Raw genomic sequence first — 18,334 nt, forward strand, 5'->3', positions numbered from 1 at the left:
GATATTGAATTTTTGTAACTGTATTTTATTGCTTTCAGTTTATCTTTACCCAAAAACCAGTTTAAAAGAGGCCATATAATATTTGATTAATAATAGTAATACCAAATTTTTACCACTAAATAAAAATAAATATTTATTTTATATTCTTTGCTGTTCGTTATTTGTATGGTTTTCCAAACATATTTCTTCCCCCGTTTATTTATTTATTTTTTATTTATTTAAGGCTGTGAGGGTGCTACAAAAATAGCTTAGAATCTTAGTTTAAATGTTTTTAAGGACAATGAAATAATTTAAATATCATTTTACTGACAGTGTGTTTAAGTTTTGTCCTCGCTTTACCTAATACAAGAATTTTAAATAAAAATGAAGGCAGAAATTAAACGGCTAATTTCTCAGGAATTTTGGTTAAAATAATTTTTTTTCTTATTATCCACAATGATTATTTCCTTGAGGAAAACCAGGTTTCTCTCCTAACACTAATACTACGCAGTGAAAATATAGATTAATTTTTTTTCTGTTACATGACACTTATCATTATGTTAGATATATTAAACTCATTTTTATAGCGTGTCGTTTTTTTTGCAACAGTTATCGTAGAGTGTCTTACAGTTTAAAATATGTTCAGCAGTGGTTTTGAATGAGATTAATTTTGTGATATTCTTCGGATGATAAACATTTTTTTTTTCGTTTTTATTTCTTTTTTAACTTTATTCCCATTTTTTCCATCGATAAAGATTTCCAATAACATTATTTTCTCTATGAAACGGGCGGAGAAAAAGCGGTCAAACTACAAAACAGAATTCTGAGAAGAATTAGAAATTTAAACTGAAAACAAGAACATCAAAATATATGAAATATAGAAAAAATACAGGAAAAATCTAATAATCATTGTTAGAAAAAAAGAAATGCCAAAACAAACAAACAAACAAACAACGAAATCTTTCAAAACAACATACGTAACACTTCTAATGATCGTCATGATATAAGTGCTATGTACAGGAACAACTATGTTCGCTTGATAAGCTATAAAGACACTAGTTTTTAGTACAAAAATATTTTACTACACGTGGAACGATTTTACAACACAGGACAAAAAAAAACAGGCAACAGAATCAACCTAGTCGACTTAATTAAAAAAATTCCAAACATAAATTGATCTTAGAAAAAGAAAAAATAATTATGCTAGTTGTGAGAATTATTTCTTTCGTCCAGGTAGTTGGAATTTTAACTTAGGAGGTGTGGCACTGCTTGTTTTCAGTTCGTCGATTTCATCTTTTTGCGAGGTCAACTTTTCGTTCATACCACATAAGTGATCACTCAGCATCCTTAACTGTTCCTCATAACTTCGCTTTGTCGTTTCCAGCTCGTCCTGAAAATAACAAAAGATACTCGCAGTTCAAGAATTTTATATAGCTGAATACCATATACTGAAAAAACTTTCATTTTTAACAAAAATCAATTTTCTAGTAAAAGCATATCACTCTAACTTCACAAACACAATCAAAAGAAAATGACACCAATCATGTTACTCCAGGACACAGCACCCATATTCTAATTACCTATACCGTCATGCAATGCGCTATAACAATATCAATAATTGGCTATTTAACTGGGAAACCAGATCAACATTGGCTATGTGTTGCTGAAATAAGCTTTCACCATCAAGACAAAACAAAATAAACCAATCAAAAACTCGAGTAAAAGATCTTTTATTAAAGTATTAAACACAACATAACCCCATTGAACAGCATGCATTGCATCTATAATTAGAACAACCTATTTTAAAAATAATATTCTAACCAAAGATGATTTTGAACATAGCCGGCATGCATTGCAAAATTTTTCTTGAAAGACCCATTTTAGAGAAAATAATCCAATCAGATTTAACCACTAGAGAGAATAATCCAATCAGATTCAAGGATTTTAGGGGTGTTTTTTGTTCAGAATGTTTCATATAAATTTTATTTACAGACGTGTAACGATGGATGGATATATAAAAAATCAGAATTCAGTGGATTTAACCGTGTGAGTGACGCTAGTTATGTAACTTTACGTACGAAAACTTTATCTACATGCCTTTAAGGTTGCGTCAAAAGGGTGAACGATCTAGGTCCTTCCTTAACCATCTTAAAATTTGGTGATATTTTTTCATTAAAAAAACAAAAAAAAAACAATGCGTATTTTAAACATGAACCATCTAGGTCCTTCCTTAGCCAATTTAAATTTTTATTTAAAAAAAACAAATGCGTGTTTTAAACATAAACCGTCTAGATCCTAGACTTATCTACAGATTATACAAGCTATCTGATAACTCTTTTAATGTGAAAAACGATAAAATGAAAGACGGCGCATTTCATTAATAAATGAAAATTCCATGCCTCTTATTTTTACAATTAAGAAAATAAGTCAACAAAAAATACATAAATAAAAGTTAACAAAAAATATAAACAACAACAAACCTGCAAATTGTCAATCTTTTTATTAGATTCTGCAAGCTCATTGGTTAATTTTTGTTTGTTTTTATCAGCTAAGATGATTTGTTTGTATAGTGCATGAGTCTACGATGGAAAGAAATAGTTTAGTTAGTGGAGACAATAAAATAATGTGTAAAATACATTTGGTTGGTGGAGATAAGAAAATGTGTAAAATACATTTGGTTGGTGGAGATAATAAAAATGTGTAAAATACATTTGGTTGGTGAAGATAAGAAAATGGGTAAAACACATTTGGTTGGTGGAGATAATAAGAATGTGTAAAATACATTTGGTTGGTGGAGATAATAAAAATGTGTAAAATACATTTGGTTGGTGGAGATAAGAAAATGGGTAAAACACATTTGGTTGGTGAAGATAATAAAAATGTGTAAAATACATTTGGTTGGTGGAGATAATAAAAATGGGTAAAACACATTTGGTTGGTGGAGATAATAAAAATGTGTAAAATACATTTGGTTGGTGGAGATAATAAAGATGTGTAAAATAGCAAACAAACAAACAAAAACTAGATAAATATCAACAAAGTGATTACCTCTTGGTAAAAATTTATCGATTTGCTGTCTGTAACTTGAAGCTGAAATGTAAGATCTTAAGAATTGATATGCATTAAATTTGCAGGACTATGTAATTACACAGACTGTATTGAGTAACATATATTTATTACAATGACAAAACGGTTTTCTATAAATACCTATATTAATCAAGTATTAGCTCTTGTCAAACCCCCTGTACTTGTTCATGAAACTATACCTAGTAATCCTATGTAAACATTAAATAATGCTTAATGTAGTATCCTATGTATAATATGCATTATATAGTATGGTAAATATAGCATGCATAATATAGCAGGATTAATATAGTATAGTATATATGGTACGCTTAATACAGTAAAGCATATGTAGTATATTTAATATGGTATGGTATGCTTATGTAGTATATGCTTAATATAGTATTGTATGTATTTAGATTCCCTCGCATTTATATAGATTCCCCGTTATGTATATAGATTCCCTGATATGTATATAGATTCTCTAAAATGTATATAGATTCTCTAGTATGTATATGGATTCTCTGGTATGTATATAGATTCCCCGACATGTATATAGATTCCCTGATGTGTATATACATTCTCTGGTATGTATATAGATTCTCTAGTATGTATATAGGTTCTCTTGCATGTATATAGATTCCCTGCTATGTATATTTTTCTGGTATGTATATAGATTCCCTGATATGTATGTAGATTCTGTAGTATGTATACAGCTTTCCTGGTATGTATATAGATTCTCCAGAAACATAAAAACACAGAAATCGTGAAGAAAACAGAACTCATAAAAACAAACTACCTGTTTCGTGAGTTGGGTGATACGATTTGTGAGATGGTCTTTTACTAAGTTTTCATGTTCGCTGTCCAACAATGCCTGAAGAAAATTACTTTTTATTGCAAACGTGCATCAAAAAACAATGTTACCACCTGACAATTCAATGAACAAAATTTCCAAATTACCTAAACATCGACACTAAAAAATCCTTATGGTCACAATAATAAGCTCGTAAAGAGTGATAGAACTTCCAGGATGGTTTACATTGTAAAACTAGATAAATATATACAGAGTTTCTGTCCTTCCATGTATCCTGTAATTACACTTTGCTTATATAAAAAACTCATATGGAAAATTCATATAAACATATTCATATGGAACTATATTATAATGCCCATGAACGTGTCTGTCTGTTTATCACGCAAAATGGTACCGCAAGTAGCGAGACGCACGTAATGCTGTGTAAAAAGGGCAGGAGTTTTCCAAGGGCCACCCACTAATTATAAATATTTACAGATCTACATAAATGCAACAACAAAACAAAAGATACTAACATTTTTGTCTCTGTTAATGACTTCTAGTGTTCCAAGCTGTAAAAAAAATTTACATTATTAATGGAAAAAGGGGAAAATAAAAAAAAGGAAAAAGACATAAAAATGGGATATAGGCAGCCCCATCTTTGGTACTTACCGGGATTTGATGAGGAGTATCGGGTGTTGATGATGTAGAAGAAACACTTCGTTGTAAACTTCGACTTCTTTCTTGCTGTGCATATCCCTCGAATGACTAGAAACAAAAACCTTTCACAACTCCCAATGCAACAAGAAGGGTTAAAGAACTCACTTCTCAAGAAGGAATTCAGTTTATGCTTTTTATCTTGGTATACACGCTTTTTTTTATAAGAATAGCGTTTCTTCGTTTCAGCCTCGGTATTTGTAACTTTTTGAAAAATCTCAGCCTCAAATATTCTTAAAAAAATTCTTAGCATGGCTACAGCCGGAAAGCATGGAATTACTCTTAATATACCTAAAGATGATACTGTTGAGGTTAAAAAACTGCCTACACAAGAAAAAACAATATGGACAGAACAGGTGTTATAATTACTACTATTGTAATGGTTAAAAAATGTGTGAAAGTAATTAAACAAAGTGTAAAAGACAGGTGAGCTGACAAGAAAATAAACATACAGTATAAGAAATTAAACTTCTAATCAAAATTTATGCTTCACACAAATTTTCCTATCTAAAACAAAAGGTCGAGCTTGAGTATATTCTTAAGACATTCTTAATTTTTAACCCATTTCTTAACCTCGATATTCTTATTGAGTTTATTCTTATACAAAAAAGCGTGTATCTTGATATAAACTGATAATAAAACAGTAGAAAAAAAAATAACAGACATACCATGTTATCCTCTAATGTTGTTGATCTTTGCAACGCTTCTGTTTTACATTTCTTCAGTTCTTCACCCAACAGACTTGTTTTCTTAAAAGTATAATAAGTCAACTATCAATTTGATTTCTCTTTGGAGTCTTTTTTTTAAAAAATTGAAACTTGGTAAGAGATAACCACAATTTACCACTATGTTATATCAGAAAAAATATAGTAAATGTGAAACAAAACACAAAATGTTGTGTCTAATATGCAACTCTTCAGGTGTGCTGTACTCAATTCAAATAAAAATATTTTGAGAAAATTTGTTTGTAATGACAAAAATAAATGTCGAAGAAAATAAACGATTATACAAATTAATACAAACATTGATAAACAGATGAAATTAAAATTGTAATAACACTAATTTAATGACGTAATCATGTATGAATTTACAAATGGAGACAAGTTAGAAACATAAAATTAATTGTCTAAATCATGATGACATCAGCATTTTTGTTTAACTAATACATTCTTTATCACAAAACGATTTCATAAAAAGAACAAGTTTAGTGAGAGAAGATAATTTAAATCTTCTTCAACTACTCATAATTTTATCATGTTGGTGAGTTTAATGACAGCATGACTAAATTAAATCACTCCTCCCCCCCTCCCCTCCCCAACCTCACCTAAAAGAACTGGTGTCTTAGCACAAACATTTCTGCAAGCTGCAAAACTCACAGCTTCCTATCCCACGCTATACTTTTACCTACTGGTAAGAGTTGCAATGTAAAATTATATAAGTCGCTCATGCACGTCATTATTACAATGCTTTCTTGATACTCTTACCTTCTGTTCTCTTTCATATTTCGCTTTTAGTAACTGCGTCTCTAACATCCAATGCTCTTTTTCCTTAAGAAGATAGTATTTTGTGTTGTAAGCAGAATGGGTTTAGTGGATTTTTCTCTTAAGAAAAACAGACAAAACAAATAGGCATTATTGATTGGCTTAAAAGCAAATAGGCTTTGCTCATTTTAAAACATTTTTGCTAATGTATCAACTACAATTTTATGATGACAAGTTCTAGTAGTTAAAAATTCTTGACATTTGATAATAATCTGTTTAATTTGAGTGCTCTAAAAAATATTTGAATGTATACACTTCTAAGACTACTGACCTGCTCAAGTTTCATGATACATTCTTGAGAATCCACCACCTTAAGAACAAATAGAAGACAAAATATAAAGCCATCGAAATTTTGCATTCAAAATAACCAAAAGTACTTTTTCATAAATTATATCAAACCATGTCAATAATAACAATCTGCGTATAAGAGAAATCACAAGTGACAATATAGCACACCTGTTGTTGTGATCGCTTATCTGCATCGCTAGAGGATGTTACCAGTGATCGATAATTTCGAACTGCTAGAGCGTATGGAACCGATTGTGCAGGCGGCTAAACAAAGTTACTTAGCAATGAGATATATATATGTTGCAGAAAACATGATCAAGTATTAGGTAACAGTTTCTTCTGGAAATGGGAATAAAAAAGGTTAAAAGGTTACTACAGGTTTTGTAAATTAGTTTTTGTAGACAACTTCCTGACTTACTGACTTGCAAGGTTTGGAAAACTCAGAAATTTCAAATGTATCTTATAAACCATTTTTAATTTGCAGAATGAGAAAGTTGGAAACAAAACGGGTACATTTATCCTGGAAATCTAACCGGCATACAAACAGGATTCAAAAAATGAAAACAGACAAACCTGCTGCACATCTCGAATGTAAGAAGATGCTTGGTTAAAGAATGATTTTAAATTTATCGGTAAGTTCTAGAAAAAACATAATTTTTAAGAAATTAAACACAGTACGCACAGGAAAAAGTGACATTCCAAGAAATAATTATAGCCTCTCATATAAAGGGACAATAAAGTAACAATATTTATTTACTAAATTACCTGGCTAAAATCAGAGGGAAGACCTTTGCGTTTAAACCCTCTTGAAGCAACCATAAAAGACAAATTCTCTTTGAACAAGCTACACAGCTAGAAAGTAATCATACACAATTGTTACACAGATGACAAAAAACTGACAGAAAGAAATAAGGCATCTCCCTTTATTACAAAAAACTTTCATATGCTGAATTTGTCTGTTCTCTATTCACTTTATCCTCAACCTAAAATAGTTACATACTAAGCCATCCAGGAAATTGTCAGCGACAAAAAAATTGCAGCCGACCCATTTGACTTTTTAACAACTGGAATGTCTGCTGGACCTGAAAATTACTTTAATGGATGCTTTTCTGACCATTTTAAATCCAATGCTGCAACATGATGATATTTAATGTTTAAAGAGGACCAATTGGAAAAAACAGAAAGAATAAATATGGTAATACTAGTCTATAAAGAACGTGGAGAATTCCACTTAGGCAAAAGGTCAAAAAAAGAGAGTTTGTTTAGATGTTTTGCTGACGTCAGCAGTGCGGTGCAGATAAAAAAATTTGCGAAATTTGTTTATTCTTTGTCTCTGTGTAGAGGTGGAAATGCTGGTTAAAATAATGTACAGGATAATATGTTCTCGACGAACGCCTAAGAAAATATCAGGGTTTAAAAATTTTGCTGGAGTCAGCAAAGACCCGTCAAAACCTTAAAATTTTTTTTTATAAATTTGTATACCTGTTCCCTTCATCGTATAGATCTTGAAACGCTGATCAAGAAAATGTATAGGATCATGTGACTTTGACAAATGGTTGCAGAGATATTAGGGTTTAAAGGTTTTTCGAAATGAATTTGGGACCTAGGTTGGGAAAAATTACCCAAATTGGTCCTAGGTGATCCCTAGTTACCCACGCGGTGAAAAAGCATTGACGTCACCACCTCGTTTCCAAGTTATTTGGCCTCAAAGTTTTAAGTGCAGTGTAATGGCTTCATTAATTTAATATAGGATATTGACGTTAAAGTAGTGTTATTGACGTCGCGCCGTAACGTCATAAAATTTAACATTTAAGACATAATTTTTTCGACGACTTCAAAGAAAATTTTGGCGACATCAAAGGAAAATGAGCATATCTACTATGACCATCACATACACATCGTATTATTATATAAGATAAGTTGAGAATGATGTTGAGTATATCACTAAAAAGCCCATGCTAACTCACTTTTACCTTTAGTTAACCATACTACACAATCTAACCATATTTTATTGGATAATTTAGAACACAACATTCTATGTATATATATTTTGTAACTTCTTGCAATCATTTTATTTTCTACAAAGAAGACACAGAATTGATGACAACTATTTTAGCTAAAACTTATCGTAGGAGGAAATCAAATGCCATGATTTTTTGGTTTACAACATAAGATATGTGATAGTTACCTCATCACTTCACAAGTCCAACAAGTAATTGCAATAACAAAAACACAGACTTAAACATCAACCATTATGTTTTTGTTAATAAATGTAACTCATAAAACTAATCTATATTATAAAACCTGTATACGTCTGTCCGTCCAGCCGTCTGTCACGCAAAATGGTAGCTTAGTTGCGCAGGTGGCGAGACGCACGCAATGCGGTATAAAAAGGACGGGCGAACCAGTGGATCTTTCCAAGGTCTAACGACTAGCAGCATAATAATTAGTTATCAATGGACCTAATAACAAGTCTATAAGAACATAAGGACATAAAAGAAAGTTGCTATGGTAGAGAAACAGTATCATCACTGTAGTACAGAGTGAAAACTTAATACTTACTCCTCCTTCTTTCCTGAAATTCCTGCAGTATAAATAAGGGCTCTCAATAACATTTTTAGAAAAAAGTTGGATCAAAAAACGGGGAATGTTCGCACAGATAAAATCTTAACAATTCCTGACTTTTTCGAGTATGATTTTAACCATAAAGTTTCATTTGTTCATGTGCACAATATTCTTTCTTTAATGATTGTGCAGTTTTAGAAAAACATGGCATTCATGTGTGTAAAACTATTAACTTCAATATTAACTTCTTATTTTCCTGAACTTTCAGAAATATTTCTGACATTTGCTGACTAAAATTTCTGACATTTGCCTCATTTTTCCAGCTATTTTAAAATTTCGCATATTGGAACCTTAAATTACCCAAAAAAATGTAAATTCTACCTTTCCACTTGAAGTTTCAAGAGAATTCAAAGTGGATAATAAGCATTCATCTGTAATCTTTAATCTCTAAAATCAAAACAAACAAAAAATTAAAAAATTAATTAAACATGAATAAATAGAAAGTTCACAGTAAGTTTAAAAAAACAGCGGAAAAAAATATGAACATAAATATTCCTGCACCTGACAGGCCCCAAAGTTGCTACTTTTGCACACACGTAGGCCAGGCAAACAGCGTTTAAAACTTGCTAGTTGCATTCTTTAGCATGCCTGCATTATTTAGGCACTTAGAAGTGTTAAAGTGGCATCATAACATTGTGACTGCTGTTTTGACCTGCCAACTTGATTATTTTACGATAATGAAAAAATGATAATATTTTAAGAATCTTTACCACTAAAAAGAGGCTTTTTACAGACTTTTAAAAAAATAAATACAATGTCTCGCGATAAAATTGTTTACCCAGGATATCCTATAAAGTTCTGTTAGTTCTCCTGTCAACAAGGGCCCCAAAGAGTAGTCCTGGAATTTTAAAGCTTTATTTCATCTAATGTAAGCACATTAATAGCGTAAACAAAACCTCAGTCTCAATAGCTTGTTAAGTGCTACATAAAAGGATCAACTCATAATTTACTCTCTGACATAACTGTGCCAAGGACTGGGCGCCTGACCTTTCCCACTTCCCACTTTACCACAATGCTACCAGTTAGTAAACTTTTAGCAATGAAAGGTCAAATAAAGTACCTCAGTATATGTGGGTAAACCATGCTCTTCCTCCGATTTATTAACATAATGATTACATATGGCTAAAAAAAAAGTGTTTTTATTACGAAATCTTTTATAAAACCATCTATGTGAGAGCGTCTACTATGATTATCTACATGGGTACCTTTAAAACAGCTATTCATTGCATTAAATGTTGTGTTAAGGTTGCTTACACAAGTGGATACTGATGATGTCGGTAATTCTAAAAACAAAAAAAAATACAGGACGTGATTAAGACAATCAGGTTCTTTGAATTAAATAAATTGCAAGTTGCAACAATGTTAGATAAGCATGTTTTCTGCCTTTCGCTTTTTTCATATTTTTTTAACAATTAAAGTTTCATTAGCTGTTTACGTTTTTCATCAAGTAACCATACATCGTTGCTACATTTGGCATTTACAAAGCAAATATTAAAGCAGTCTTTAAAATTCTAAAGAAATGCATTTAAAAAATTTTCGCCAGACTTTTAGACTTACATTTGACTTGCAGTAACCAAATATTTTTTAAAAAACTGACCAGTAACCTGAAGAAACAAAAGACAACCTGTTGATGCAAGCAGGGAAACATATGAAGCCAGTTTCTTAAACAACGATGTCAACTTTTTCTCCTCACACAAAAGTTTGTTGTTGCATTTTTCTAAACTTTCAGACCATGTTGAAGAACGACATTCTTCATCAATGCTAAAAAATGAAAAAAATAATACCAGGTGAAGTTGAATAAATTCCTTTACCAAAACACCAAAAAATAGGTATAGGCAAAGCAAATTATTAAAGTGATACCTTGAAGCTGAACATGTTTAATTCTTCAAGAATAGAAAGGAAAAAACAGGTACTCTTAATCATGAAACCCATATTATTAAAGACGATATGTTTTAACTGACCTTTCCAATCATTCTCATTAACTATAGATATGTATAAGACAATAATGAAAGAAACGAACTCAAACCTTATAATTCGATACGGCAACAATTTTTCCAAATACTTCACGTAGGCTTGAAATGCAGATGATACATCTTGAAAATTTGACAAGGTTTCCTAAGGTTTTTAAATGTTACAAAATATACCTATATAATATCTACCACACCTGTATATTTTACAGCCTATAAACAACAATTTCATAGCCATAAAGTATCAAATTTCAAACATGAAATATAATAATAATAACAATAATAATAAGTAGCGCAAAATCAGTTTTTTCTAATATTCATAATGTCTGAATAGCCTATAAATCAAGGCTAATGAAATGTAAATATTTTCAGTGCATCTTATTTACAGAAAAAACCAGCGAATTAACCTACTTGACAAAATTTTTTTTAAAAAGCAACTCAATTTATAAACAGTTCATTAAAAATTTAATAAATTATACACAACAACTTGATGATTGCCACTTGTTACAAAGACTCTGACACCCTAAGAATGAATGTGTATCATAAACCATCTGTTGAAAAGCTCCCATTTTTACCAAATTATTTGCTTCCTCTAAGGTTCATTTAACTTTGCGCAGTTTTTTTGCCTGAATTACAAGACCAACCTCAATAAGGTCTAACCTTACCCTGATAAAAACAGTTCCTTTAAATCTTCTAACAAATATCTTATCAAATTTAAACCATAGACAGAACATGTACATTGATTTTTACATGCTTCGAGCATGCTTTAAACCCCTTCTGGATAAGCACATGGCTTAGGCATGATCGTTACTTTAAAGGCATTCAACTTTTTTATCTCTTTACATTATTTTAATTAAAAATAACAGCAACCGTCCTAATTTATATTTTATCGTTTATTAATCTTTTTAAAATTACAAAAAAAACTTGGTAAACACAGAAAGGGTTAACATCTAAAGCAATACTCTACATACATCATTTTTCTATTTTATGAATATAAATTAATTTATTTATTTACCTAGCATATTAATTAATTATTAATTTGCATCAGATTATGTCTTAATTGTAGCTATCATTTGCACTGCACAATATCAAACCTAGCAACAGACTTATCTAAGAATGCAGTTGTTTACCATGGATATAAAAACTTCATCTTGTGACTGTTCTTGTAACAATTTTAAACAGTGTTGAACTTTGCGTGAGTGGAATGCGTTCGTCAACAGATGTGTGCAGAACTGAAAAAACAACACAAAACAAATGACTAATTGTTTCCTGATTTTCATTGTAAAACTGTAACAGAGCCAGCATTTGAAAATGTTTCCTTGTTAAAAAAACCAAAAGCATGTACAAAATCTGCTGGAATAAATTAGTCTGACAATTAGAATATGTGACAGGCCCACAAAGATATGTAAAATTATAAATATGTGTTCTTAAAAATGCCACTTTGCAATTACAAATTTATTATTGATTAATAATAATTAATTCAAATAAACATGTGCATGGGTTACAGATAATTAGAAAGTAGCCATGGTTACTAATTACAATTGTCGACAAGTATTTACCTTGGCATTGACAGAACTCAGCTCTTCTTGTTTCACATCAACAGAATACACCTTCAACCTCTAATAAAATGAAATTGCAAAGCATAGGTTTATACAACGTTCAATTTTCTAGAAAAAATATTTTTAACTGACCAAGTCAAACAAAAAGAACAGAACTTGTCCACATTGATGGGTTTTGCAGTTAACATACTAATAAGTTCTGATAATAAATAAACTTAGAATTGGTGTTTGTAACAAAAGAACAAAACGTAAACAAACAGGGAGACAAAAACAAATTGGTTAACTACGAAATAAAATAAACATTTATTTTGGGTGTATATTATATTATTGTGATTCAACAAATCTTTTTATTATGTCCACATTCAACCCTTTAACTCCTGGGCTATTTTGTTTTATTTTCTCAGAGTCAAAATGGCTATTTCAGACCAAACTACTTCAAAATCCTGCACACATCACAATAGTATTTCAACCCATATTAAACCTGACTATTTACTGCTGCACATCCTCTGCGTACTATCGGTTGATCAACTATCGACATTATTTACAGTTTGGGGGGCCTTACATGACATTCTTTACTAAACAGTATATCTTCCTCAATGGGAAATAAGTTCACTTTCATTTTCTGATAAATAACCAAGGTGCAGTTCATCATCGCTATGATCCAAAATTTCATTTATATTTGTGAACACTCTTTTACAGGATGCCATTTTTCATTTGACAACAGCTCTGGGCACATGATAGATATCGGCACATAATTCTCAGTTGCTTCCGTATTTATAAGGCTTTTTTAAGATTTCAAAATAACATTAGCATTTGCCGGGAAATCAATGTCCTTGGTATAAGTCGCATATCAGGTCACAGGATTAGAGTATGACACGCTGTGGGATTAAGTTACATTCAAAACGTTTTCTTACTTGAATACAAATAAAACGTTGAGATAAAAACCTAAGCATGCTCAAAGGAGGAACATCATTCTAACCTGTTCTAAGTAAGTGTGATAATCAGAAAGACCAGCCATAAACACAATCAAATGATTTGTAAAAACATCCAAAAACAATTGAGCTTTGTGCTAAAAAATAAAACAAAATTATTTACTTGCCGCTCTAAAATGTAACATCATGAAGATACGCTGCATCACTGGTTGTATCTATTATGGTAACTGATCATGCAGATAAAAATATTTATCAAAACAAAATTTTTGACCTTAAATCTTGGCCAATTTAAAGCAGTAATTAATATTTATAAATAATTTTTTGTTGACGTAAAAAAGCCTGACTGTTAAGTTAATAAGTCTGCAATTGCAAGTGTCAATGTGAATTAAACAGCTATCTTTGGAATAAGACTTTTCAAATGATGCTTGATTCGCTAGCTTTAAATTTATTTGTTGCTGCATAAAAAGGTACTTGACAGAGTGTACTTACTGGATGCCAGTGTAAAGAGAAAAATACATGTTTAGCAGTAAGAAATTTGGCCAATAACCAAATGTTATTTCAACCTCTTCATTTTAATTCTTTGATATTTGAAATTTATGTCATTTAATATTATTTTTAGACAGATTTAATTTTGACGTATGACGAACCATTTTAAAATCTGTTGCAGTTGTGATAAAGGTTTTTATTTTCCATCCAAGTAAGGTGTTTCGGAGACTTTATTTTAGTGTATAAATAAACATAGGCAATGCATATTGTACTTCGGAGTGGTTATCATGAAAACATAATTGCTGCAGCATCTGAGATTGCTAATTTTAATTATTATTTTAAAAATATATGCTACGATTTTACTGCAATACAACAGCTTGGCATAATAACTTACAAACCAGATGCATGTTCTACTTCACCAATTTCTGTATGACTGTTTCCACTAGCACAATATAACAACCGGCGATATACCTGATTAAATGCTTACAACAGTATAAAAAGTTGTACACCATGCAGAAAGTTGCTTCTTTAAAATGTGCTGCAAGTAAGAAACTTTCTCCTTTAGCACAATATTTTCAGAAAGCATAAGGGGTTTACACCCATAGATGCTGCAATAATATTTATAAAACAGAAGAAAAAAATAAAAACCCGACGCAAAAAAGTTTGATTTTGTATACCATAAGATATATAATTGCTTTTTGCATGAATTTTCTCTTAAATGTAAGGTAGATTTTTGACATTTTTACAGATGTATTTAAATATTTTTGGTAATTTATTGACATCTAAAATATTTTTTCAGCTTTCGTTTCATAACTTTTTCCTTTTGTTGTGTCATAATCTTAAAAAACCCTTGTCTGCACATTAGCTAATAAAATGAAGTATTTTGATAGCCTTAAAAGCTGCAACCTATTTGGAAAGTTACATGTTGGCAATTTTTTAACACGTTAAAAGCAATTTTTATTCAGTGATTTTCATATGATAAGCAAGACGATTTGTAGAAAGCAACTACCCAAAGGCAATTTATCCACTTTGAATCACCAGTATGAAAGTTTGACTGGTGACGTTGTGTATTTCTTACAGTGTAACTCTTTAAACAAATATATTCAATTTCCATGTAATCAGTGTCAAAACAACCTCATAAAATTGAGACAAGAACCTCGCGTTGCTTTCATGTTACTCAGTCATTGACAACATTATAAGAAGAAGAATGCATGGGGAGCCTCGATTTAAAGTTATATACATTTTAAAATTATTGCTAATAGAAACCATCTGTTTAAATCCCATATGATGGTTTTCACCTGCATAATATGCAATTTTTGATGTAATGTACCATTAAAGTTCAACCCAAAACACATCACAGAGCCAATTTTTATTAAAATGTATAAGTCTTATAGTATATTTCACTGATATAAACAATTCCATACCTGATGAGCGCGATCACACACTGGAATGTTTAGTTTATTCAGTTCTTGTTTCTCTAAAAATAATAATAAAAATTACCAAAATACTTGCATGTGACATAATATACTTTAGTTAGAAAACATCCATTTTAGAAATTGCTGTTATAAGCATAAAGTGTGATTTTTTTATTTTTTTTATTTTATTCTACTTTAATTTTTTAATTTATCCAGACATTAAGGATATGTTTGTTATCCAAAATTGCAAAAGTTGGATTCCTACTGGAGATTAAAAAATAATATGAAAAATAAATGCTGTCAGCAAACAGGGAAAAGGACTATAAAAGTTAATGATACTTTTCCCTTTAGACGAGATATTAACTAATTAAAGTAATAACAAATCATAGCTGTGGAGGAGCTTGAGTTATACCAGTGATATTGTTTAATGGTTACATTGGAGAACATTGTTAATTGCTAATCGTCGTGTTAATGATATTAATAGTGGTGTTATTGAGAGTTAATTAATTGTTTGTTTTCACTTGGATTATTTGACTGGAGAAATTGTTTTCTGTTCAAGGTAACTAACATTTAGTACTAATTTTCATGGTAGCAGAGAAAAATGGCAACGTCGGTGTCATACAATAAAGCTCCTCCTCTGCTATCCCAAAGTAAGAACTATGAGGATTGGAAGAAATTAATTGGAATTTGGACGGAGCTTACAACACTAGATAAAAAGAAACAAGGACCGTCCCTTGTACTTACTCTTGATGGGAAATCACAGGAAGCTGCATTGGAACTTCCATCTGAACAAATATCATCTGAAGACGGAGTTAAGAATATCTTAAAGAGGCTCGATAAGATATATGCAAAGGATAAACTGACAGAAAAATTTGATGCAATTGAAAAATTTGAGACTTATAAACGAACAAAAGAGAAGAAGATTCGAGATTTCTTAACAGAGTTTGAAAAGAGGTACTATAAGATAAAGGCTTACATCAATTACCCAGATGACCTGCTAGCCTATAGATTATTAAAGGCTGCTAATCTTGACAGTTCTCATGAAAGACTCATAAAAGCAACAATAACAAACTTAGTTTATGATGATGTGAGACAGAAATTGATAAAAGTATTTGCCGAAGAATCAATTGATGGTGACTTAGACAGTAGTATGTCCTCCATCAAAATCAAAGCAGAACCATCGTTTTATGCTAATGAAGCATACCCAGACGAGTGTCAACAATCATCATCAGATGAAGAAGGGATATATTACACCAAACGTAATCTAAATCAAAGATTTGCATCATCATCAAGATACAACAAAAAAGGGAATACATGGCGCCAAGATAAACATGCTTCTCGACCCAAAGCAGATGGCACAAGAAAACCTACTAAAAACCCACTTGACAGGAATGGTCGTGTATCTCGATGTGCGATATGCGAAAGTGTTTTTCATTGGCAACAAGACTGTCCGGAAAAGCAAAATGATACATACATGGTTCATGAAATCGTCCTTCTCAACGAAAGCGATAAACCAGGTCAACTCAAACATCTAGTATCAGAAACATGGAATTGTGGCCTACTCGATTGCGGTGCCAGTAAAACCGTTTGTGGGGATGTTTGGTTAGATCAATACATAAGCTCTCTATCTGATGAAGAAAAGAGGGAAGTAAAACATCACCATAGCAAAAGTTTATATCGCTTCGGAGACGGTGAACAAGTCCAAGCTTGTGGAAGAGCATCTATTCCTGCTATCATTGGCAACACAAAGGTAAAAATAAATACAGATGTGATACCAAAAGTCCTACCCCTGTTACTATCAAAATCGTTTATGAAAAGGGCCGATATGATTCTTGACTTCCAGAGTGACACTGCAAAAGCATTGGGAGAAACTGTTCACTTGGCCACAACCTCAAGTGGACATTATACCATTCCTTTGACTCGACCGCGTCAAGTAATTGCATCAATCGACAAACCTTATGAATGCAATTTTGTTTTTATCTCAAGGGAAGACAACAACATGACTGTAATCGCTGAAAAACTTCACCGACAGTTTGCTCACCCATCTCTCAATCAACTCATGTCATTGATCAATAAGGCAGGACCACCATGGAACAACAATAAAGAATTGATATCAGAAGTAAAAAGAATTGATAAAGAATGTAAACCATGCCAAATCTACCGACGACCACCACCTCGCCCTGTAGTAGGATTACCCATGGGATCTAAGTTCCTTGAAACCGTTGCGATGGATCTAAAATTCTACGACAAGAAAATCATCCTTCACCTAATCGATCTCTGTACTCGCCTATCTGCTGCAACAATAATAAAGGACAAAAACCCGACCACTGTTATTGAAGCAATACTAAAGACATGGATATCTGTTTATGGCTCGTGTGATAAATTTTTAGTCGACAATGGCGGTGAATTTGCTAACAAAGAACTCATCAATCTAGCAGAACAATTTGGCATCACAATTAAGACAACTGCCGCGGAATCCCCTTGGTCAAATGGTATTGTTGAGAGACACAACCAAACACTATCCAACATGCTAGACAAGGTGCTCAATGATACAAGTTGCAGCTTGAATATTGCTCTTTATTGGTGTGTAAATGCAAAGAATTCACTACATAATGCACACGGTTTTACACCATATCAGTTAGCAATTGGAACGAATCCACGTCTACCATCACTAATGGATGACAAACCACCAGCCTTGTCAGGAAAACCAGCAACGCAGTTAATGAGAGAGAATCTGGAAGCCCTTCACAAGGCTCGAGAAGCATTTATTGCAAGTGAGCACTCAGAAAGAATCAGAAGGGCACTATCTCACAACATTAGATCTTCAGGAGAAACCAAATATCTTACAGGTGATAATGTTTACTATAAACGGAACGATAGCAACGAATGGAAAGGTCCTGGCAATGTGCTTGGTCAGGACGGCCAACAAATTTTGATCAAACATGGAAGCTATTACGTTCGGGTCCATC

General features: G+C 31.7%; 1 protein-coding gene across 1 annotated transcript; it reads right to left on the reverse strand.

Annotated features, from left to right (window-relative positions):
• Nucleotides 1-800: 800 nt before the first annotated feature.
• On the reverse strand, nucleotides 801-15,442 carry LOC130629519 (protein phosphatase 1 regulatory subunit 21-like). The gene is made up of 21 exons (XM_057442755.1): nucleotides 15,375-15,442; nucleotides 13,512-13,601; nucleotides 12,533-12,592; nucleotides 12,104-12,205; nucleotides 11,033-11,121; nucleotides 10,631-10,767; nucleotides 10,212-10,289; nucleotides 10,067-10,128; nucleotides 9,328-9,393; nucleotides 7,147-7,233; nucleotides 6,955-7,020; nucleotides 6,550-6,645; nucleotides 6,365-6,403; nucleotides 6,037-6,099; nucleotides 5,221-5,301; nucleotides 4,508-4,603; nucleotides 4,372-4,407; nucleotides 3,842-3,916; nucleotides 3,028-3,069; nucleotides 2,460-2,558; nucleotides 801-1,369 (listed from the first exon to the last, which is right to left on the reverse strand). The coding sequence occupies exons 2-21, from the start codon at nucleotides 13,548-13,550 to the stop codon at nucleotides 1,196-1,198; spliced, it is 1,587 nt and encodes a 528-aa protein (XP_057298738.1). The 5' UTR covers nucleotides 13,551-13,601; nucleotides 15,375-15,442; the 3' UTR covers nucleotides 801-1,195.
• Nucleotides 15,443-18,334: the final 2,892 nt, after the last annotated feature.

The sequence above is a fragment of the Hydractinia symbiolongicarpus genome, chromosome 2 (assembly GCF_029227915.1).
Source record: "Hydractinia symbiolongicarpus strain clone_291-10 chromosome 2, HSymV2.1, whole genome shotgun sequence".
Classification (NCBI taxonomy): domain Eukaryota; kingdom Metazoa; phylum Cnidaria; class Hydrozoa; order Anthoathecata; family Hydractiniidae; genus Hydractinia; species Hydractinia symbiolongicarpus.

Excerpts from the sequence above, each read along its gene's own strand:
- LOC130629519 (XM_057442755.1), bottom strand. The coding sequence starts at position 13,550 with ATGGCTGGTCTTTCTGATTATCACACTTACTTAGAACAG. Across the intron at positions 10,768-11,032 it reads TTGCCGTATCGAATTATAAG|CATTGATGAAGAATGTCGTT; the intron begins GTTTGAGTTCGT and ends TTCATTTTTTAG. Across the intron at positions 9,394-10,066 it reads GTTTACCCACATATACTGAG|AGATTAAAGATTACAGATGA; the intron begins GTACTTTATTTG and ends TTTTGATTTTAG.